Below are 23937 nucleotides of genomic sequence, written 5' to 3'. Positions count from 1 at the left end.
TATAATCTGGAGTACTAGGTTTGATTCCCTATGCCTCAATATGCAGCCAGCTGGGTGACTTTGGGCTAGTCACACTTATAGAGGTGTTCTCAGAGAATAGTTCTCTTAGAGTCACATAACCCTTGGGTAATCACAGATCCAAGGAAATAATTGTTATATGTCTGTGGGCATTTGGCCGCTGATACAAATGAGGGCTTCTGCCAGCCAAGGAACTAACCAATCAAAGGAACCTGTTAAGTTCCAACCATATCACTCTGCTTAGGGCTAATTGGATTGCTCTGTTTAGGGTCAATCAGAGACAGCAGCGGGCTGCATGAAAGGTATCAGTGTTTTTCTCTGTTCAGTATTTGAAGTTTGTTGCTGGAGTTGCTAAATAAAAAGAGCTGTTGTGAAGAATTGGAGTTTGTGTTCACTGAACCCACAGACTTAATAATAACCTTTATGTAAAGCAGAACAGTCATGGAGCAAACTTGGCCAAGCGGACCTCAGATTTAAAAAAAAAATGTACAAAATGCAGCCAGGGACAGGCAAGGAGGATTAAGAAAGGCAGGCAGACAGGAAGGGAAACGCTGGGGGATTAGAACTGGCCAGAATTACAGATACAATGAGTAGTGAAGCATGCTGCTTGTTGAAATGCAGTGGGCAACATGTTTGGTATGAGTTTTGTGTCTCACTTGGAAACTGGCAACCCTAAGAGGAAGTCTCTCTGCGTACAACAGTCCTGACTCAAGTCAGGTTCAAGCATACCTAGGAAGTGTGGAATTCCAAAACATGAACCTATCAGGCAACCTTAACTCCTCTCTACAATGTTTTCTGGGTTGCGCCAAGATAAAAACTGTTGCTGGTAAGGGCTGGCCACAGCCCATAGCTCAGGCAGGACACACCCATGCCACTCCACCCCAACCTCAGCCTGCAAGCCTCTACCGTTGTCTCTACTATTGTTGCTCAGGTGACAATGGGTGCTTTGGAGGATGGACTCTGAGGCATTTTCCAGAAGGAAGTCTTTCAGGGAGCAGGAAGAGTTGAAGTTGAGGAACAGATAATAGTAATTTCACTGATGGCAGGATGGAGAGGAGAAGGCAGGGTGAGAAGGAAGCAGGGGGCTTCAGGGGTAAGGAAAGAAGCAACAGTCAGGGAGGGGATACAGGGCAAAATAAGATGTCTCATGCAAATTGTTACAGATCCAACATTTGTGGTTCACTAATTATGAGCCTCTTGTGGCGCAGGGTGGTAAGGCAGACAACATGGTGTCTGAAGCTCTGACCATGAGGCTGGGAGTTCGATCCCAGCAGCCAGCTCAATGTTGACTCAGCCTTCCATCCTTCCGAGGTTCGTAAAATGAGTACCCAGCTTGCTGGAGGGTAAACGGTAATGACTGGGGAAGGAAATGGCAAACCACCCTGTATTGAGTCTGCCAAGAACACGCTAGAGGGCGTCACCCCAAGGGTCAGACATGACTCGGTGCTTGCACAGGGGATACCTTTACCTTTACCTTTAATTATTAGGTGAGTTGACATGTATTGTGACTCTAAATGCACCTTCCATGTAGTTCAAGTGACTTTAACACAAGTACATAAAGTATGTGGACTGTAGCAACCCCCTTGTCTATCCAAATTTCCTTCTCTATCCCAAAAGCAACCACTCTGTAGGTGAGAGTTCACTTCATGGGGCCATTCACATATTAAATACCATGAGAAAAATTAGAAGCTGTACTCTGTCAATGATCTGGCCTTTTAAAATAACTGGTACCTTTGTTGTTGTCCATCCCTCCGACAGCATACAGCGTTCCAACTGTGGATTTCCTCGGCTTCGTTCTTGGGCTTTGCATAAGAGTTCGTCGTTCTGGCAAAAGATGATATTTCATGGCTTCCAGAATCAGCTTCTGACATTCCAAGTCATCTTTAAAAAGTGCATGGTTTTCTAGGTCAGCTAAAATCTGTAAATTATACGAGTTGCGATTTAGTCATGATATTCCAAACCTTCTAGCCTGATCCCCAGACCGCCCTTTGCACCCCAAGCTTTACTCGTGTTAATAGAACTCGGGCTGGTGAATGATATGGATAAGGAACCCCTAAGAAACAGAAAGAAAGAAAATCAACTGGATCAGCAACCCAGATTACTCAAGCGACATGACCAATGCATCTCCTTGGAACTTGGCCAACAAATCAGCTTTGGGGTTGGGTCCCACTGAAGTGGTAAACAGTGCTTTGATTCTAACACTGCTAGCAGTGGGTGAAAACATCTATGGTTGGCCTTGGGTCATGTAGTGAAATTCATGGCTGGATAGGACTTTGAGCTCTTTGATCTGGTCCAACCTTTTCATAACTCGACCATGCTGTTTGTATATTGAGGTGAACAGCAAAAGGTCACAATCATCTAATGCAGAGGTAGTCAAACTGCGGCCCTCCAGATGTCCATGGACTACAATTCCCATGAGCCCCTGCCAGCATTCGCCTGATCTAATGGATGGATAGATTGAAAGTGCTGTCAATTCAGCCACAAGCTTATGATGACACCATAGGGCAGGCATTCTCGACCTGGGTTTCGTGAAACCCTTTGGTTTCTTAATGGCCCTGGAAGGGTTTCCTGGATGGGTGGAACTTAATTAATTTAAATTTTAATAAAAAATGTTAAACATTTATCAAGTGATACGGACATTTATGGTCATGTCAACCCATTCACCATTTCCCAAAAAGGGCCACTGAAGGGACTTAAGAGGGTGGGGAGGGGAGTATGTACACAGCTATGCTTCTCAACCATATTATGCACGCTTGCACCACTTTGGGGGTTTCTTAAAATCTGAAGAATATTTCAGGGGATTCTGAATGGTAAAGAAATTGAGAAAGGCTGTCGTAGGGTTTCCAATCAAAAGACAGAGGTGGTTCACCATTGCCTGGCTCTGCATAATGAACCTGGACTTCCTTGGAGATTCTCCATCTAAATACTGACTGTGACTGACTCTCCTTAGCTTCCAAAATCTGTTGAAACTGGGATTCCCTGGGCCATCCAGTTACAGGGTATCTAAAGAATAACTGAGCAGAAATGTTATTTATTTATTTGTCATGGGATTTATATTCTGCCCTGCCTTTGAAAACTCTACTGATTTCACATACCATATGTTATTTCTTGGATCGTAATGGCATAACAATAGCTGCCTGACATCCTGAAGCAGGAGGTTGCAGTGGAAATTCTTCATCATGCCCCAAACAGTTATCCCAAAGCAAATTTCACCTCTAACAACTATCCTGAAACAAATTTCCACTCTCAAATATGGTGGTGTTTAAAAAAAAATCAACCACAACAAAAGTTTATAAATACTTTTTCGGATGATAGGCAAAATGCATAACTCATTTGTTTTTTTACTATCTTTCTTGGGCAAATTATGGCTGCTGCTGATATTGTTAAAAATTATATTGCACATTAGCATACAACAGTGGCTTAAGAAGTCAGCAAAGCAAATATTAGGCTCCTACCCCTGTGTATTTCATCTTGCTAACATGTTACAAGGAATAATAAAAATGCAATTAGCTGTTGCCCTGATTGATCATAAACTTCCTTTCTGTCCTGTATATCCTCGAGGGAGTCAAGTGATTATGTTATTTGAGAATAAATGGTACACAGATGTATCCTGATATGTCTTTGACAATTTTGCCAATAAGGGCAAAGGGAATGTATCCCCTTACCTGCACTCTATTATTATTATTATTATTATTATTATTATTGTTGTTGTTGTTGTTGTTGTTGTTGTTGTTGTTGTTGTTGTTGTTGTTGTTGTTGTTGTTGTTGTTGTTGTTGTGTTTATATCCCGCCTCCCCCCGAAGGCTCTTGAACAACATAAGCATTTTCTGGCATTGGAGTATTACGGTGTTCATCTGCAACCCTTAGCAGCCACAGTTAACAATGTGGGGAAGAGAAATACTCAATGCAATAGACATCAGGATATGGGCAACTTGTGCTTGCTATTACAAAGTAAGGAGGAGGGGAGAATTGTTAGCAGCTATTCATTTTACAGTTCCAGCCTTAGGAGTCATTTTCTCCAATGAACAAGCAAAATACAGGTCACAGGGTCTATCAATGGCCATATCTCATAGGCTCTCATATTGTTCATACCTGGCTGTTCAGAAATTGGCTTGGATCCTGCTGGGAGGAAAAACATGACTTTCTTTCCCCACCAACTGAAGTCCAAAATGCCCCTCCCCCCCATGCACCTTGGGGGGAACTCCCCCAAGGAGACCTTGTCCTTGAGAACCGGATGAAGGGGGAATTGGAAGTCTGCCATGAGAGTCATTTTTGGCTTTATATCTCTCATCATTCTCCCTAAATTGTTCTGTGCAGCCCCAGTCTGGAACAATGGACCTCTGGGTTCTCTTGATAAGCTAGAGGAAACTTTCTTCCATAAGATCCTTTCCCTTCCTCCCTGTGTATCCTCAGCGGTGGTGTGACTAGAATGCCCATCCTCCCATGGTGTCAAGTTTTCATTATTACTCCCTGAATCTTATGCTCTGCCATCTCTACTGCAACAAGTCACAGCTGATTCCTGATTCTGAGCTTGGCTTAGGCCAATTGATTCCAAGTTTGACATATCCAATCAGTGGTTCCACTTAATTTTTTTTTTTTTTTGCTAACTATACAAAGTCCATTTTCTTTAAAAGTTTGGGCTATGCTAAAACTCAACGTTTACTGGAAATCCTCCCCTCTTTACTTCCATTTATCTTTGAAAGGCCATATTTTTTATTTCACAGTTCCAAAATATCATTGCTTTTTCCTATTACTTAGAAGCAAAGCACAACCTTCTGCTGAGATGATGGGCCACATTGGAGGAACCCCTCCAGAGGAATGCTTTTGTCCTTATGGTAAAGGATCATTGACTCAATTGTCCCATATACTTTGTAGCTGTCCCTATTATATTTGACTTGGGAACCAATCGATCATTCCCTAGACTGATTGTCCACAGAATATTTCAGAACAACAAAAATGAAAGATATTATTGTTGTGTGAGATTTTAAAAAATGCACATGTGACTTAGCCATATTAATCTATGCAGTTATAAATCATTAATAAAATGTGCCATATGGCTTGTAAACTGTTAAGTTATAAGGGAAAGGACTATTTCTCATTGCAGAGAGATGATGACAAGTTTTCCACCAACTTTTTCATTATTTATCCTGTGAGGAGTCCTACTGAATAAAACAGGACTTTGTTCAGAGTATACCACCTTCAATATGACAATGTCTAAATTGATAATTTTACTGGATGTTTGGAATGCTTGGCATGGTCGGCGGCAAAAGGAAATGTGGTTGCCAAAGCATCCGCTGGCTTGACACGATCAAAGCCGATACAGGGATGACCATGAACCAACTAAAAGAAGAGGTCAGAGACAGGGGAGCATGGCGAAGACTTTCCTATAGAATCGCAGAGGGTAAGACACGACTGAACGGATAAGATCATCATCATAGGGGGATGTGGTAGCTGAAGCAGAACTCGACTTCTTTTCAATATTATTATCAGTATTAATCATTTTAATTTCTACACAGGCTTGTGGTGGTTTACACCAATAAAATCATATAATAAAATCATGTAATCAAATAATAAAAGTTCACCTTTCCTAAACGCCCTCTGCTGGCTACCCAAACTGGAGGTGGTATTATGATTATCATATTGAAGCAAACCTTGTTTTTAGGACATTTTGTAGAGACAGTTACCTGAGGCTTCCTTCCTGTTTAAGTTGTTGTTGTTCTTTCTTTTGGAAATTAGTATTGCAATTCACACTAATTTGCAATAATAAAGTAATGGGAACAATCACAACTCCCAGACAAGTTCACAAAAACACACTCATAATAATTGTATCAGTTTTGTAATATGATTTTTGTATATATTTGTTCTTGGCAGGTCTTATGTTTGGTAATTGAAGGATCACAAGAGAATAATTTTAAAAAATCACTAAGCACTTAATTTAAGCAATTTATTTCAACTCTCCCCCTCCCACAAAACATTCTTCTCCATTTTTGTGTCCTCAGTGGAGAATTTGGGGTTTAATGATCTGGAAGCTAGAAAACATTCTTTACTAAGTTAAATCTAAGCTACACTATTTATTTATCTTAACAAAAGAAAAATACATCTTGCATGTGGGAAAATTATTAAAAATTAAGGGAATTCTGTCTAACAACAGCTATAATATGCATTATTTGATTGTTGCAAAATACCGAAAGCATAAAAACATTTTTCAAATGGAAAGTAATTGGAAGAAATAACAAAAATTTCACATCGTTTCACTATAGGGCAGAAAGGGATAAGTCAGTGCTTAGGCCTCACAGCCTTTCATACATGCCCCAGGTAATGGTGATCACCAGTTTGGTGGTCAGGAAGGAATTTTTCTCAAAGGCAAATCAACTAGGGATCTCGGAGATTTTTTTATTTGTGTTTTCCTCTGGGGTCACTGAAGGTAATTGTGAATTTCCTTCATTGTGCTGAGAGTTGAACTAGATGATCTATGAGGTCTCTTCCAGCTCTATAGTTTTATGTTCCCATAGAATAAGGCAGCCTTTTTCAACTTTTTGACCATTTTTCAGGCTTCAAGGAGTCCCAGAACTGAACCGGAAAGGATGTCAGCTGGTCACACCTCCCTGCCAAGCTGGAGGAGGACTGAGATAGGGAGAAAAAGGAGGTGGTTTGAGACAAAAATCTAGGCTCCACCCCTTTTCCTAGGAATGGTAACCACACAGAAACACTACCCCATCAATGGAAGTGGCTGATTCCCTGCTTTCATGGCAATGCCAGAAATATCTTGGGGATGAATCCATTAAAGCAGGTTATAGGGGCAAGTTCAGGGAACTCCTTGGGACATTTCCAGCCCCAGGGTTCTAGGGATCCCTGGTTGGGAGTCCTTGTATAATTTCTTCCAACCAACAACTAATTTGGCCTACCACATTTTCTACCACAAATCAAAATCCTGTTTGGAACACACAACCTCGCAAGTCCTTGGGGAGGGGGATGTATGCCTGACTGTCTGCGCCCCAAAATACAAACAGTTGATGATAAGGGCTGGCCAAAGCCCAAAGCCCAGGAGGGACACAGCCGCACCAGTCTACCCCAACCTTTGTCTGCCAGCTTCTACCATTGTCTCTAGATTGCTGCTCATCTCTAGGTTATAATTTTAATGATTAGCTCTGCAGGCAAGAATGGCTACTTTGGAGGCTGGAATCTGAGGCATTGTACCATTTTGAAGCCCCCCCCCCCAAAGGAACAGACTCTGTCAGAAATGCCTCACTCCCCTCAGTCAGGGGCTGTCAGAGGCTTCCTTCACAGCAGGCCTGAAGGTAGGGTGGAGGGAGAACACCCATCAGCCACCTGCCAGCTCCATCAGTGATCTGAGGCAAAGTGAGCAGAGTTGTTGGACGTGACAGTTAGGGGCAGGAGCACAGCCTGATAGGGCAGAAGATGCAGCCTGATTAGGCTGGTTGGGCTGTTGGTGGGGGGTACCAGTGGGGCCGGGCCAATCTGGATGTATGCAGGGCCTGGACAAGGTCGAACAGGGCCCGGACAGTCTCCGTCCAGGAGGGCTTTTCACAATTATATAATAGAGCAAAGTGTTAAAGATGCATCTGTATTATGGCATTACCACATAGCAATGCAGAAGTGCCTTTAAAAATAATTTCAGGGCTGGAATTAATAGAATACTAAGAGAATAGAATTAATAGAATACTGGGAGATCAGTAGTTCTAGTGAACTCTGAATTAGTTGCATTGATTTATGGTGAAATCCTAAGATTTACAACTTTCTAAAAGTGCAGAGATAGCCAGGGATGTACTTCTGAGTTGGATTCTGATTAGACCTGCTTTGAAGAGGGTTTTTTTATTCCTTGCTTTTCACTGCCTGAAGGAGACTCAAAGCAGCTTACAGTCAGCTTCCCTTCCTCTCTCCACAACAACCCTGTAAGGTAGGGGAGGCAGAGAGAGCTCTGACAGGACTGCTCAGAACAGCACAATCAGGGCTGTGATGAGCCCAAGGTCACCCGGTTGGCTTCATGTGCAGAATGGGGAATCAAACCCGGGTCTTCAGCTTAGAGGCTGCCACTTTTAACCACTACACCAACCTACCTAGAATGTCTACTGGAGTCAATATGCTGAGAACATTGTAACTCTGCTTCAGATAGCAATGCTTCCATCCTAATCTCATGAGTTTCACTAATCTAATCGATACCGATCTCCAGCAATATAAGGAAGACAACTCAAGCAAAGCCCATCTAACCCGAGGTATAAGGAGATGATCTCATGATTAGATTTTGTTCTTACGCTGCCTAACAAAATATTTTTCCCAACATAATGCTGATAACTGCATACTACTATATTGGAAAAAAATATCAGAAATGCACAGTCTAAACTCGCTAAGAAGTGCAATGTTACGTGCAATGTTGTAAAGCGTTCGGAAAGGAAAAGGGTATTTTAAAATGCTAATTGAGGTACATTGAGGACATCGAATTCAGGTAGGGTTCATTTGGTATAATGTGCACCAAATGAACCCTACCTGATAATGATGGGAGGTAGGACAGTATGGTATAGCCTGATCTTCTCAAATCTTGGAAGCTACATAGAGGTGGTACATGGGAGGGAGACCACCAAGGCCATTGCAGACCACCTCAGTTTCTCACTTGCCTTGGAAGCCAGCTGCTGGAACTACAATGAGTCCTTTGTACTTGACAACACTTTATACACACATAAGGGGAATGGTGAGGTAGCATTTTGGAAGGATATTTCCTCCTGTAGATTTTGTTGTGGGTTGATCTGTTCTATACGAGATACACAGCGCAGAGATGGAATGATCCGCTTGCTTCTGTAAGCAGAGTGAAATCCCCTTCCTTCCTCCAACTACGGTTTGACACAAGGAAAGGACACATGGGTACAACAGTGGTCCCATTTGACTATTCCCCACCCTAAGAAATAAAACCAACCAAGTGTGAGACTTATTCACTCCATGCCAACAGCTCTGGTTGAGGGACGAGGGAATGTTCAGCCTGGAGAAGAGGAGATTGAGGGGGGATATGATTGCTCGAAGGATTTGAAAGGTTGCCACTCAGAGGAAAGCAGGGAAAGGTTCCTGTTGGCAGCTGAGGATAGAATCCACTGGGGTTTAAACTATGTGTATAACAATATCAGCTAGCTAATAGGGGGAAAAAATTCACAAAGTAGTTCAGTAGTGGAATCAACTGCCTAAGCAGGTAGCGAGCTTCCCTTCACTGGCGGTCTTTAAGCAGCAGCTGAGCAGATACTTATCCTTGATGCTTTAGGCTGATCCTGCATTGAACAGGGGGTTGAACTAGATGGCCTGTATGGCCCCTTCACTCTCTGATTCTATGGCTTCCATGCATGGAGACAGAGAGTGTACAGTGAAACAGTGTGGTTCTACATGCTTCACAGCATGCGTATCAGAGCACAGAAGCAAACTCTTAATGCTGTATGATTTATTGTCTGCCTTTCAAGCTCAAAAGTAAATCTACTTATCAAACATGCAGTGGCATGCAGATGACATCCTGAAATCCATGCTGACTGCATTACTACAGACCCTTACCGCAAAGTAAGTCTCACAGAACTCAACGACCCTGATGTTGCTGCAGACATGTTCAACATGTCAAAGAAGCTGCTACTGTGTGGTTGAGAACAGAACCAGCAATCCAACGATCTGTGTGGTGCTACCCCCATCTAATGAAGCCTGGGTAGAAAATAATTACTTAGGTCTTGGGGCATTTCGCCTGCACAGGTCACCACTGGCTTCTCTTGGCCTGGAAGGGACTAAGCCACAAAGGGGCCAGTTTCTAAAAACACAGGAAACTTGATCTTGTGTGAACTGCATGCAGAATCACAGTGGAGCATCCACATGTTAGTGAGCAGAGCACCACCGAAATATTTCACCTCTCTGATTTTTTCTATCCAACAGGAAATGATTCCATTCCAACCACGATGATGCCTCTCCCATTGCTCATCATCAACAGAATAAACATTTATTGATTCTAATTATTTATTTAAATGTTTATATTCAGCCTTTCTATACACAGAGTTCCTGAGAAATATCAACAACCACAACCATAACAGCAACAACAATAATAATATCCCATTGTTCCTTGAAGACTCAGGGCAGATAACAATTGTAAACATGATACAATAACAATAAATTAACAGTATTTAATATTAAACTCCTAAAATATTATTCTTTTTAAAAAAATTCTAAAATGCCAACTCCTCCCTAGTGAAAGGGTATATATAAACTGTTTCATGATCAATAGGGGGTAATTAAATGGATGTTTTGGAAAAGTGGGCAGAATTTTGGTGCTGTTTGAGGTCTCAAGAGTGCTGGAACAGCTCTGTTTTACTGGCCCTACAGAACTGTTCCAGATCCCACAGGGCCTGATTGTCTCCAGATGGAGCATTCCACCAAGATGGGGCCAGGGCTAAGAAGGCCCTGGCCCACGTTGAGGCCAGTTGAATTTCTTTGGAGCTGAGGATCTTGAGCAGCTTTTGCTCACAGAACCTTAACTTCCTTTGAAGGAGACAGTTTCATAGGTGCAAAGGTCCCAGACCACTTAGGGCTTTAAAGTTGAGAATCGAAATCTTGAATCTGATTTGGTCCTCAGTCTGGAGCCAGTGCCACTGAGAGAGCACTAGTCAAATGTGTGCTCTCTGTTGGGTCCTGATAAGGACCTGCACAACCAGATTCTGGACCAATTGAAGCTTCTGTAGAGCTTCAATGGCAGCCCTGCAGAGAGCAAGTTGTATAAGTCTAATCTGGTGGTGGATCACAGTGGCTAGGTGAGATGTTGACTGGTAGGGTGCTAGCTGCCATGCCTCGTGGAGGTGGTAAAATGTCTGGCAGGCAACACTTCTGAACTGGGCCTCCATGGATAAAGTGGAGTCCAGGATCATACCCAAGCTCTTGATGGTGGCCAAAGTTGTTAAGGAGTTGCATTAGCTCACCTGGATTTAAGTTCAGCTGATTCCACTTGATCCAGTCCAACATGGCCTCCAGTCGACTGGCCAGTGAATTTGGGGGCATAGACGGATGGTTATCTATCATCAAATACAGCTGTGTGTCATCTGCATATTGGTGACAACCCAAGCCAAAACTCCAGTCCAGCTGGACGAGGAGGCATATATAGATGTTAAATAACACTGGGGAGAGAATAGCTTTTTGTGGAGCCCCACATCCTAGCACATGACATTTTCATTTCCACATTTTAATTTCTTTTAATAAACAAATATGTGATCATTTGTGCTATTACTATATGGTAATGTATCCTTACATGTAAGGATGTGTCACTAGTAGTAGTGTGCACATTAAAACAAACAAAAAAACCCTCAGCATTTTTTGAGTTCAGGAATATTAAACTTGGAAAATATTGGTATTTCCTGATATTTCTGAATCCAGATACCGGTATGGCATTTGGATCTGGTAAATTTGGAGATGCTGATTTTTTTCCAGCTCCATGAGTCTGAGTTTATTCCAAGCTACCATTTTGGAGACTACGACATACTTCCAAGTGGTGGGAAAGCTTCTGCTAGCAGGAGGTTTAAATAATTTTGTTTTGGTTAAAACCTCCTGCTAGCAGACATTTGCAGGCTCTACAAGGGACTGGGAAGGACCTCCCCGATCCTTAAAGGCCAGGCACCCTGAGAGCGTCTGCTGATGGGTGCTTTAAACTTCACACCTGCAGAAGCTGATGGCAGACTCTGCAAGGGGCTGAAAACTATCCTGTGAAGCTGGGAGATATCTCTCTTGGCCACACACAGACCTGAGAAGATAAGCTGGGGCTGTGGGAGCTGAGACCTCCTGCCTTTCTTGATTGCACCCATCCATCTCATGCTGAGTCTTTCTCTTCTTCCTGCTGCCTTCAGCTTCAAAGCTATAGTGATGGGCACAAATTTTGGCCACTTCATGGTTGGCAAAGCAATGCATGCGAACCAAAGAACCACCATGAACTTCCATGTATTTTGTTTTCATCCAGTCTTCTCCCCTGGCACAACTGATCCTCAGGTTCCCTTCTGCAATCTCTTTACACTTTAAAGTAGAAGCCCAACAAACAACTGAGAGGCAGGAGCAATCTGCTATTTCTTCTCCACTCTTTTTGGATCTGCCCAGTAATTTCTGAATATACCTAGGATTTTTTTCCGGGATTCCCACACCCCACCCAGATTTCCCAAGAAAACCAGGATATGTTTGGGATGCTAAAATATACTCCAAGACAAGGTATTTTCCAAGGATATTTTCAGCTCATGTAGATCAGAATGCACACCTCTAATAGATGTGTTTATTAGCGGATAACAGCAGTCATGTGAAGATTTTCTTGTGTGAAAATCACAAATTAAACACTGTGAAGTTTTGGTTTTGATTTCCTCCAGTTAGGAGGTACTTGTTTCTATCACTTGAGGTTTTCAACTGCCCTCACATGTTGAACATTTATTTCAAAATATAAAGAGGAACATTTCCTTCCTTCGTGAGCCTGTATTCTTTCCTTCATGATTTTGTTTGCTGGACAGGTTTAAGTGCCCACATAAGCAAATCTTTGCACAGCAACCAGGCTAGCATTAGAAGTGCAAATTACATTCCCTATTCTAATTGATCCAGTCTCACCTTAACCAATATTCTGATTTAGTTTGCCAGCAGTAAAATAAATCCAATATAATTATGCCCAATGCCTGTCTTAATGTGTTTTAATTAAAAACTGAGATTCTTCAATCAAAAGCTTTAAACTGGTTTAACTTGTTAAGAATATAACATTTTACATAAGTAATCTTACCTTCAAGTCAAACTTTTAAGATCTTAGTTTTAATGCATCTAGTTTAGGATTTTGGGGCATGTTTCTCATATTAAAAACCTTGAATGGACCATAAATTGACTGCTAATAAAAGTCTGATCAAATGCACCAAATAAAAAAGAAACTGGAGTGGGATAAGTAATTCCATTTTGGGCAGAGTGATATAGTTAAATGAAAGCATGTTATTTTATAATGGTGGGATAATTTTAATTTCTGTATTCTCACACAAAAGCATAACGTCAAGCTACAACAATATAGGAGGAAACTCATAGATCTCTTTTTTTCTGAAGTGTTCTGAAGGTACAAATGAGTTTGCCAACATTTTTAAGCCTATGGGCAGCTTTGGAATTGTGACACAGAGCACTGAGCGCAGAAACAAAATGGCTACCACAAGATGTGGAGCCAACCAAAAATGCCAGGAAGTGAAGATATGTATTACTCTAACAGCAATACTGCAACATGTCAGACAAAAGCTCTGTTTAACAGGATGCCCTTTTAAAAAATGAACATATTTAAGAGTATATTCTTTCATAAACACAGCTGGGGATGTGCACCAGCAAAAAACAAACAAAAGAAAAACAGGTATTTTTCAGATCTGGATTAAAAGGAGGGCCTAATGGATCAGTACTCTGAATTATTCACATGTCCAATAAAAATTCAGTGTTCAGATTTGAGTTTCTGCCCTAGAAGTCCCAAAATAGTCAGTTCTGTTATTCCTATGGGAAATCGTTTTAGGATTGGTATGTGTGTGTGTGTGTGTGTGTGTGTGTGTGTAGAGTAGCTGTTTCAGGAAGATCAGATCAGAATACATTTATTAGCATACAAAGTTACACCAAATTTCAAATGCATTGGAAAAAGAGGCCCAATTTTATGGGCCCCTGAATGAGATATCCCCATCCATTCTCCATAGTTTCCTGAGGGGGTGGTGGTAAATATTCCAAGCTTTCTGCAGGGTAAAGAAAAGACAAACACAAAGGAGCAAGCAATGACTGGTTAAAAACATCCTGATGCCAACAGAACCAACAAACCCAGCAGAAACAAGTTCAATAACAGCAGAACCAATGTGACAAGCCCAGCATGTCCAATCTCAAACTAGAGAATACAAACTAAACCAAATGAAGCAAGGGAAGGGAGTTTAGCTCAGCAGACCCAATTTCTAACCAAGGATTCCCAGCAGAATCCTGGGAGAATAGAACCAATGTCATACCACAGTATTTCAGCAGAACCCTGACAAACTCCACAAAAATATATATCATTTGTCTGTGAAAGATGCCTACCAACCCCCTCTCCTCCATCTTCTTGCATGGGAAACCTGCCAAAAGTAAAACAAACAAATCAACAGACAAAAAGTTTACATCCTCAAAATCTTCACCCCCAGATATTTTCAGCTATTACAGAGAATATCAGGATATAGGTACTGCCATGTTTCCCGAATATTGATGTGTTTCCCAAAAGAGAGAGAGAGAGAGAGAGAGAGAGAGAGAGAGAGAGAGAGAGAGAGAGCTTGGTGTAGTGGTTAAAACAGGTGGCCTCTAATCTGGATTTCCCACTTCTCCACATGATCAGACCAGAATACCTTTATTAGCATAACTATTAGATTCAGTAGTAAAACAGTGGAATATACATACAGAGATAATGATATACAGAGTACCAACTTTTTAATCAACTACATTTCTAAATTATTTGGTCACTAGTTGATTCATATCCCAAATTTGTTTTTAATCTAGAAACTTCTAAAAGAAACGTCGCTATCCTCCCAATACAGGCTGAATTCTCCTAATTCAGCACCTTGCTGACAGCAAGTTTCTCATTTACACCCATTTTACATTTCTTGAAATAGTCTGAGAGCCGCTGATGATATTTTGAGAATTTTACTCAGTCAAATAGCATGTGGGCCAGAATATCTGGCATTCTGTATCCATGAAAGCACCATCTTTCCACTGAGGGAATTTGTAAAAATCGACCTTTCACTACATTTGAGAGAAAGATGTCAGATCATGACTTAAGGTAGGCCTTTTTAGTAATGGATCATCTAATATTTGTAAATCTGAGGCCATACATTTGTATTTTGGCAATGCACCCCAGTGCCATGGAGAGCATAGACTTGAAATTGTTGAAGCTAAGGCTTGAGCATCCAAATCCTCCAGCCTCTGAGTTATTTTCTTCCTAGCTGTATGTTCCTCCTACATAACCTGTATTTTATGAAGAACTATTTTATTAAATCAATCAAGGAACTTCTCTACATATAGCCAGCTGGGTAATCTTGGGCCAACTACAGTTCTCTCAGAGTGCTTTCAGCTTCACTTTCCTCACAAGGTGTCTGTGGTGGGGAGAGGAGAGATCAATCAATAGACAGACAGGCACACAGAAAGACAGACCAAGGCTGATTCTGCACTTCGTTTTTTCTGTTGTGGATCCTGCTGAATTCAGATCAATTTGAACTTAGGTCTTCCTCTACCCCCCCCCCCCCCATTGAAAGATAAATTGTTCTGCACTCAATTGTGGTAGCTCAGAATGGCAGGGAGCCAAGCACAGCAGGAGCCTTTTTCTTTTGTTGAATGAAGTGGGGGGAGAGGATTGGAGACAGCAGAGGAGGGGGTTAAAATCCAAGAGGCAAATCTCTGCTGAGAGAAGTTAGGGCTTCTGGAGCGCAGTCACTTTAAGACAAGCTCTGCAACCGAGAACCAAGAAGACTTTGAACTGACACCCTGGCCAATTAGGGAAGACTTCTTTGTTACAGCATTGGAGGAACAAGGCACAGGCAGAGTTAATTCAGAAAGAGCAGGGAACTGCACATTTACTCATGGCAGTTTCTGAAATATTGAGGCTTATATCCATGCCAGGATATCGCAGGGGGAAGGTAGGGTTATGATGAATCAATCATACTTGTTGCAAAGGGAAAATTTAAAGTGCTCAAAATCAAAATGCAAATTGAATTCAGTGTAGACTTCAGGGATTTAGTCGATCTAGGAGTGGGTAAAAAGTTGTGTGCAGGCTACACCCTAGTCCATCCGAGCACACATCCAAGCACACATGCTTAAACACAGCTTAACTTCATTCACACAGTAAAGATCCTTGTGCTCATCCAATTAGATCTTCCATGGCTGTTTTCTTTTTAAATTTTCGCTGGCATGATAGTGTGGGGGTTAATATTTCTCTTTTAGTATTTCTTTTATGTGGAGTTTTAGGTTTTTATCTTTGTAACCTGCCATGAGATGGCCCTCTGACAGTGGCGGGAAATAAATCAAAATAATAATAGTAATAGCACTAGCACTAGCACTAGCACTAGGAAGAAGTAGAAGGAGAAGAAGAAGAAGAAGAAGAAGAAGAAGAAGAAGAAGAAGAAGAAGAAGAAGAAGAAGAAGAAGAAGAAGAAGAAGAAGAAGAAGAAGAAGAAGAAACTGTTTCCCTGCTAGTCTAAAACGCCACATGGCCACATCCATTTCTACAAAACACTTGGAACATACCAGGAAAGGTATTGGTGGGCCCTATAGCACCCGCAAGCACTACCCTGGGGACCTCTGAGATACAACACTATTTGGAACATTGTGTAGCTGTGACTCACTGGGGCCACCATTTGCCACAGTGGGGGGGTTGCCTGGGAGATGGGATGAGAGGCAACACAGGACAGCATGCGCACTGTGTGGAGTGGTGCACACATGGTGGCAGGAGGGAGGGGTGGGCTGGCACGTGCCTATAAAGGACGTCATATGTGCCAAGCCCACCCTCTCTACCTGAGCCTCCACCGGAGTAGCACCCCTACCTCCCATCCTTGGTTATAAGTTTTAAAAATGTTGTTGATGTTCAGAGTTCACTGTTGGCTTCTTTTAAACAATATAATCCATGTTGCAGCTGCAGTATGAGGCACAAGAGGGACCCATTGGCAGTGAGTCCTGTTTGTGCACTGGCCTCCCTGAGGTGGGGGATCTCATTAAAATGCAGGTATTCGAGCTTGGCTAACCCGGATGGGAGGACAAGGGCTCAATACCAAGTGACCCTGGGGGGTAGCCAAATGAGGTGGGTGCCTGGTGATCCCTCCAATAGGATCACTTCCCCCTCTCATGCTGGTCCAACTCTATCTGGGAGGGCATTCAATAAAGCTGCAGCCTTATTAACTGCCATCACGAGTCGTGTCTCATTGGCCTTGATGCCACTCTGCCAGACAAAGCTTTTTACAGTTTGTTATTGCAGTTGTTCTTTCAAGTAACAGCCTTCCAAATGTTTTGTTGTGTTCAAATTTTGGTTTTGGGGTGTTTGTGTGATATCTGTCTGTCTGTCTGTCTGTCAGTCTGAGGAAATGGATTGCCAATTGCTGCAAGTCCATATTTAAATATCCTTATCCATTGTTCCTCTTAATATTTGTGAAACAGCTCTGGGGGTGGAGAGTGTCCTGGCTGTCCGAGATGGAATAGGGCCAATCAGGATGCAGCCAGAGAACCCTGATTGGCCCTCCCTTTCCAGCTCCCACCCTCCTTCCCTGGATGCTAGCCACTTTGCTCTCAGACATCTGAGAGAGACACACAGAGACACAGAGAGCCCTGCCAAACCGCAAACAACCCCTGATTACCTGCTATGGCTCCTGCTGCGAGAGAGAGATCTGTGCCTGCCGGTGTCCCCTGGGTCCTAGCGCCCATTGCATTCCTGGTTGCAATGGGCTTTCTTGCTAGCATTTAATAAGCTTAGTGATGAGTGGCTTGCTCACCAATGATGATACAATATTCTAAGAACTATAAATACATAAATGCATTTGTTTCAACGCAGCCAGGGTAAAAAGAGTTTCCTGACTTCTAGTAAACAAAGGAAGAAGAGTCATCAATAATTAATATCAATCCAGGCCACCAATATAGCAGGGTACACTCACTGCATGGTGGTACTATTTTATTTCCGGCGGCAGGAGAAACCGCAGAGTGACCTGCACTCATGTGGAATCCTGCAGGCTGCCACCTCCCCAGCACCTCCCAGTAGATGGGCTGAAGGGGTGGTTTGCACGTTGGCCAGCAGGCAGGTCGGCCAATACCCAGCTTCATTGCCCCATGGTGCACCAAGGCCCTTTCAGTTGTCAACAATAAAAGTTGTGGTCAGTCCAACTAAGCTTGGCCTGCTTTTTTCGGGCATGTTTGGTGAATCTGGCTCACCATGTCGCTGCCTCCCCCTTTGGATCAGGGCTATTGGAATTGCAATCAGGAAGTAATTTGATAAACTCAGACTTGAAGACCTGTTGTTAAATTGTTAAAGTAGCTAAGCTGTACCTGCGTGCTCACTAGTGAAATCAAGTGGTCACTGGAGAGGTTGCAGTGGAAACACCCCGAGCACATGCCCTGGGGTTATTTTTGTTGGTGAGCTCCCACCCACTCCCTCTTTCTTCAGGAAGAGATGTTTCATGTTCTTTGCTGAACCAAGGAGCAGCAACCATTAAGGCTCTCTGGTCTCTCCATCTGCTGATGTGTGGGACATAGTTCTGCCTGCAGCCCAGCCATAGAGGCTTGCAATGTGTTCCTTTTGTAACCACTCTTTAAGCTATTTTACCCTGTTTCAGTAAGGATAAGCAGATGAACATGATATATTTGTAAATAATCTTTCCAGTAAAGATTTTTCTCTTTTAAACCTCAAAGTGCTGTGAGTGCTTCATCCACATAGGTAACTAATAACTGCATACTTACAGAATGCTCTGGAACACAACAGCTCTAATTTCTCTGGAGGGACTGTTTTTTCTGACATGTTTGGATAGTATGCTTTGCTGTTTCCCTCCCCCCCCCCCCACGAGAGGTGTTTCCTGCCTCAACAAAAGAAAAAACCCACACAATTGAGGGCCACTGCATGATGGTACTAATTTACATATTAAAATGTGTGCTGCAGCTTGAAAATGTAAAATTCACAAGAGGGATTCTGTAGTCCAAGGTCTCTAGTTAATGACATGTGACAGAAGTATTACATTAATTTATGTCTGGTGGATAAAGAGAGAAAGAATTTGAATCTATTTTTCTGTTCACTGTACAACCTAAATTATTAGTTTGGGAAAACGTTCATTGGTAGCATCTGCGATAAGCAATCAAATTAAGCTGAAACTATTTTCACACCATTAACACTTCCCTGAAGATTATGATTTAATGAGCTCATCCATTAAAATTTCCAATATTATTTGGAATAACAGGTCCCCTGTTATCTTTTATCGGACCACTTAAACCACCGTTTAACTCAGTTCTCAAATAAACAGATCCTTCTTGGCAGCTATTTTTATTTGGGTATTTAGTTGACTATTGGCTGTAACTGAAGATATTTGCTAAGAGTGGAAGGAATGGAGGAATGGGTTCTGCAAGGAAGCAGGGTAATTTCAGTTTAACCAATGTCTCCACAAGGTGCCAAGAGACATGGAGGCCACCAGGTATCTATGATCACCCACCAATGGGATTGGTTCTATTTGTCTGTTGCTAAAACCAGGTACTGCAGAAGGAGGGGAAGTGCTGCCAGTTGGCATGCCAACACATCACTAATGCACTGTATTAATGCCCTCTGTACTATTTTTTCTCAGTACAAATGTGCCAGCCCTGAATGATTTATACTGAGACATTTACAGCACTTTGGTAGATGATAGAACAAGTAACAGTAGGAGCCCTTTTCCATGTAAGAAATGGTTGAGTGAAGATGTTCATTAAACTATGGTATGCATGCCAACAATCTACTTTCTGATGACAGGATATGCTTGCTGTTTCACAGGGACATACCCAAGCTGAGTCTTAGCTCTTCCCTGGTTAGGAAAAGTCAACCATCTTTACACAGGAGGTGATGGTACCGCTGTACTCTGCTCTGGTTCAGCCTCACTTGGAGTACTGTGTTCAGTTTTGGGCACCCCAGTTGAAGAGGGGTGTGGACAAACTGGAGCATGTCCAGAGAAGGGCAACAAAGATGGTGAGGGGTTTGGAGACCAAAACGTATGAAGAAGGTTGGGGGAGCTTGGTCTGTTTAGCCTGGAGAAGAGATGACTGAGAGGGGATCTGATAACCATCAAATATAGAGGATGGAGCAGAGTTGTTCTCTCTTGCCCCAGAGGGACAGACCAGACCCAATGGGATGAAATTAATTCAAAAGAAATTCCGTCTAAACAAGAAAAAGTTCCTGACAGTTAGAGTGGTTTCCTCGGGAGGTGGTGGGTTCTCCATCTTTGGAAATTTTTAAACAGAGGCTAGATAGCCATCTGACAGAGAGGCTGATTCTGTGCTCAAGGGGATGGCAGGTTACAGTGGATGAGCGATAGGGATGTGAGTGTCCTGCATAGTGCTGGGAGTTGGACTAGATGACCCATGAGGTCCCTTCCAACTCTATTATTCTATGATTCTATGATTCTATAACCTTTGCCTCCAGGTCCTGTTCCCTGCCACTGCTCTAAGAGGTGGTTGGAGTTTTTTTTTTTTTAAGGAGTGTTTTGTACATCATTAATTCACTTCCAGTGCAAATATATAGGGTAGGTATAGGAAATGGTTGAGTGAATATGTTTCCATTAAAGAATATACTATGGTATCCATGCCAACAATCTACTTCGTGATGGGCCAGCCTTTACCAGTAACTGTTTGTATTCAGACAGACAGACCAGCATCAGTCCTGTGAGTATAGAAAGTGCAGGAAGATCTAAATAAAGAATATTTACAGCCTGACATTGTAAATAGTGAACAAATAAATGGCCGGAGAGACATGGGAACTGAAGTGACTTTTTTAAAGCTTGGCCTGGTAAATTAAAAAAGAAAAAACAGTACTTGCCAGGAAGGTCCTATGAACTTAAAGGCATAAGTGGCACAGAATTTCAAGTGGAGTTAGCATTACAGAAAAATAGGCAGTGAAACTTTCGGGGGAACTAGGTGATCCACTTTTATTAGGCAACAACTTGGCCTTCCCTTGGGGGCTTTATACCTGAGGATAGGTTGGGGTGGAAGAGGGCCAAGGGATTCACTATGCGGGAAAATGTAACAGTTCTCAAGGGAGTAAGTGGGAACACTCTTTGATCTAAAAGTTGCGAGTGTTGAGACTTTGCAGGGCCTGGCAAGGTCAGGAAGCGATAAGGGTGAACTGGCAAAGAGGCGCTTTGGAATGCAAAGGGAGGTGTAAGGCCAACAGGGGATTTATGAGTTTATGACCACAAAGGAAGCGAGGGGGCCAGCCACCCAGGAGTAGTCTGGGAGAATACCTACTAAACATGAGTCAGGAACAGGGGTTCATGACATGTTCACAGAAAGACCTTCTCTTAGGGTTGCCATCTTCCAAGTGAGGCTCTCTACTCCACCTCCCTCACAGGGAGTCTGCTATGGGGAGAGGAAGGGAAGGCGATTGGAAACTGTTTAGAGACCCCTGAGACCCACTGGGTGACTGCGGGCCATTCTCCGTTTTCTCAGTCCTCTCACAGTCCCACATCCCTCACAGGTTGTATATTGTGGGAAGATGAAGGGAAAATGTGTTTGTAAACCGCTTTGAGACTTGTTTGGGTAGTGAACAGCAAGGTACAAAAATCCTGATCTTCTTCTAAGGAGCAACTGTGAAAGAAGCATGTGGGCACATAACATTTTATCAACAGTAAAAAAAAATGGAGACAGAAGGAGCAGGGCAGACACCTGTGTACTGTGACTACCCCGTGTGGATTAGGGCAGGAGGACATTTCGGTCTCTATAGCCTAATTCACACAAAAAGGGAAATGACGTTGGATGCAGAACTGGGAGGAATTGGTTGCCGTGTAATCTCCCCCTAAGAAGAGTCTCCAGTCTCATTTTCCCTTCACATATCTGAAGGAAAGCTCATCTGAAACCACTATGCCACAATTCCCAAAGGTCAGTCTTCTCCCTTACTCAATGAACACTGCTTCTTGACACCCATCTCTGCACTCCCACATCCTCATTTGTCACCACGCCACCACAACCCCCCCCCCCAATATACACATTCAACCTTATACCCTTACAGACTGGACAACCCCTCCCCTTCCTCTTCCCACCACCAAGCTCTAGCACCCATAGTATTCCTGGATACAATAGACTTTACCCCTAGTTGGCCAATATAACATATTGCTTTTTGAGACCTTGCCTCAGTTCCCTGATTGAGCTCTGGGAAGACAGAAGGGCAGAATATAATGTGAACATTGTATTATTGGCGAGACAAACATTCTTATCACAGCATTATTCTGATGTCTTGATATCTCAGAGTTAACTAAAGGAAACAAGAACTAGTTATAAATACAGTGTCATTAGCTTCACACACTTTGTTTGAAAGAAAGCTGACTTTAGATTATTAACCAAATAGCACACACAAAATGCCAGCTCTTCCCAGGGCTTCCTTTGAGAAAGAACTGAAATGAATGACCAGCAGGGTCAAATGGTGTACGTGCAGCACAAAGAAACGTGATCACTTTAGCATTAAGTTGTCACTACTTCTTTTTTTATCTCAGTAGCTTTTGTGACAGGTACAAAGAGTTCGCATTAATTGTACTTAGTAGATAGATTGGGAAGAACAGTACATGAAATTCTGAAAAGAAGGGTTGACATTTTGGATAGTTAAGGTTCCTCTCTGTCGTCAGGTCTTGAGCAAAGAGATACCGGTAGACATCACATAATTACAAAATTTACACTGCTTTGAGATTAACTCAAAAGCTGTCAGATCTTTTTGGGATAACTCATGCAAAGTACATAGGGCAGTCAAGGAAACTTTTTTCAGGACAAAAAAGCAATCTTAACAGCTGGAAGAGTAGGGAAATCCATGTGTTCTGCTAGAGAAGGATAAGATTAAGTATCTTGAAGAAATGAAAACGGAGACTTGCCCCATTGATTTATAGTCATAGACTCAGTATTGTTGCTGAAACTTTCTATGTTCATCTGTGGTTATAAAATATAAAAGTTCTACTTGCAGTACCCCTCCCTCTTGTGTCTGGAACACCCTGCTGGAAAAGGCTAGCAGGCTCCTCCATTTCATGTTTTTGGGTTGAAGAACGCAGCTATTCCACAGAAGTTTTGGGGTAGTCCATTTCCTGATCTGCACAGGAAAATCCAGCAGCAAAAGCACATTGAAAGTGCATCATCCAATATGTGAAGAATGTTCCCAAGTAAATGGGAAATATCTCTTTTGTAGGAGTGTGGGATGGCTTCAGAGTGCTTTTCGTTATAGAACCATAGGGTTGGAAGAGGCCATACAGGCCATAAAGTTCAACCCCCTGCTCAATGCAGGATTAGCCTAAATTATTTGTGATAAGTATCTGTTTAGCTGCTGCCTAAAGACCACCAGTGAGGGAGAGCTCACTACCTCAGGCAGCCTATTCCACTGCTAAACTACTGTATGAAATCCTCCCCCTCCCTCCAAAAAATATCTAGCCTTTACCGCTCTACCCTTTGGTTAAACCTATTACTGCAGGTCCTGTCTTTTGCTGCCAAAAGGAACCACTCCCTGCCCTCCTCCAAGTCAGATACTTAAAGAGAACAATCTTGTCTCCTCTCAAGCTCCTCTTCTCCAGGCTGAACATTCCCTGGTCCCTCAGTCCTTTCCCCCAGACCCTGGATCATCCTTGTTGCTCTCCTCTGCATCCTTTTGATTTTGTCTGCATCCCTTTTGAAGTGAGGTCTCCAGAACTGCAAACTGTATACAGTGGGACTATGGCATCTTGCAATTGTGATGTGATGCTTCTGGTAGACTGCATTTGCCTTCTTTACTGCCCCATCACATTGTCTGCTCATATGTAGCTTCCAATTCACAAGTATCCCAGTAGTGCACCTCCCATTCAGTATGCATGCTTCTCGTTTTTAGGACCCAGATATAGAATTCTGCACTTATCCATATTGAATTACATCTTGTTATCATTTGCCCATTTTTCCAGCATGTTCAGATGTTGTTGAACTCTATTTTCTGGGGTGTCATCTGCACCCAATTTGGTGTCATCTGCAGATTTAAAGACAAGTCCCTACCCCCTCATCCTAAAACACCATAGTTGTTTTACTGTTTATCATCATTTTTAATGATACTGCTTTTTAAAATACTGGTGTTGCCTGCCTTGCATTCTCTGATGCTCAGGAGAAAGATGAACATATAAATGAACATGCCTACCAAGAAAATTAAGTGCAAGTAAGTTGAATAAAGGTGACAAGAAAGAATACACAACTGGGGAGAAGAGAAAT

The 23937-nt window shown here is 42.5% G+C and overlaps 1 protein-coding gene across 3 annotated transcripts in view; it reads right to left on the bottom strand.

Moving 5' to 3' along the window:
* Window positions 1-23937, bottom strand: part of KLHL1 (kelch like family member 1) — a 260108-nt gene that overhangs the window by 98953 nt on the left and 137218 nt on the right. For all 3 annotated transcript variants that reach the window (XM_077344008.1, XM_077344007.1, XM_077344006.1), the window contains exon 6: window positions 1750-1936. In XM_077344008.1, the coding sequence (XP_077200123.1) occupies window positions 1750-1936 (187 nt within the window). The remainder of the gene's footprint in view (window positions 1-1749; window positions 1937-23937) is intronic.

This window comes from Paroedura picta, chromosome 6 (genome assembly GCF_049243985.1).
Source record: "Paroedura picta isolate Pp20150507F chromosome 6, Ppicta_v3.0, whole genome shotgun sequence".
Lineage (NCBI taxonomy): Eukaryota > Metazoa > Chordata > Lepidosauria > Squamata > Gekkonidae > Paroedura > Paroedura picta.
Note: the sequence above shows the minus strand (reverse complement) of the source record. Positions and strands in the feature narration are given on the sequence as shown.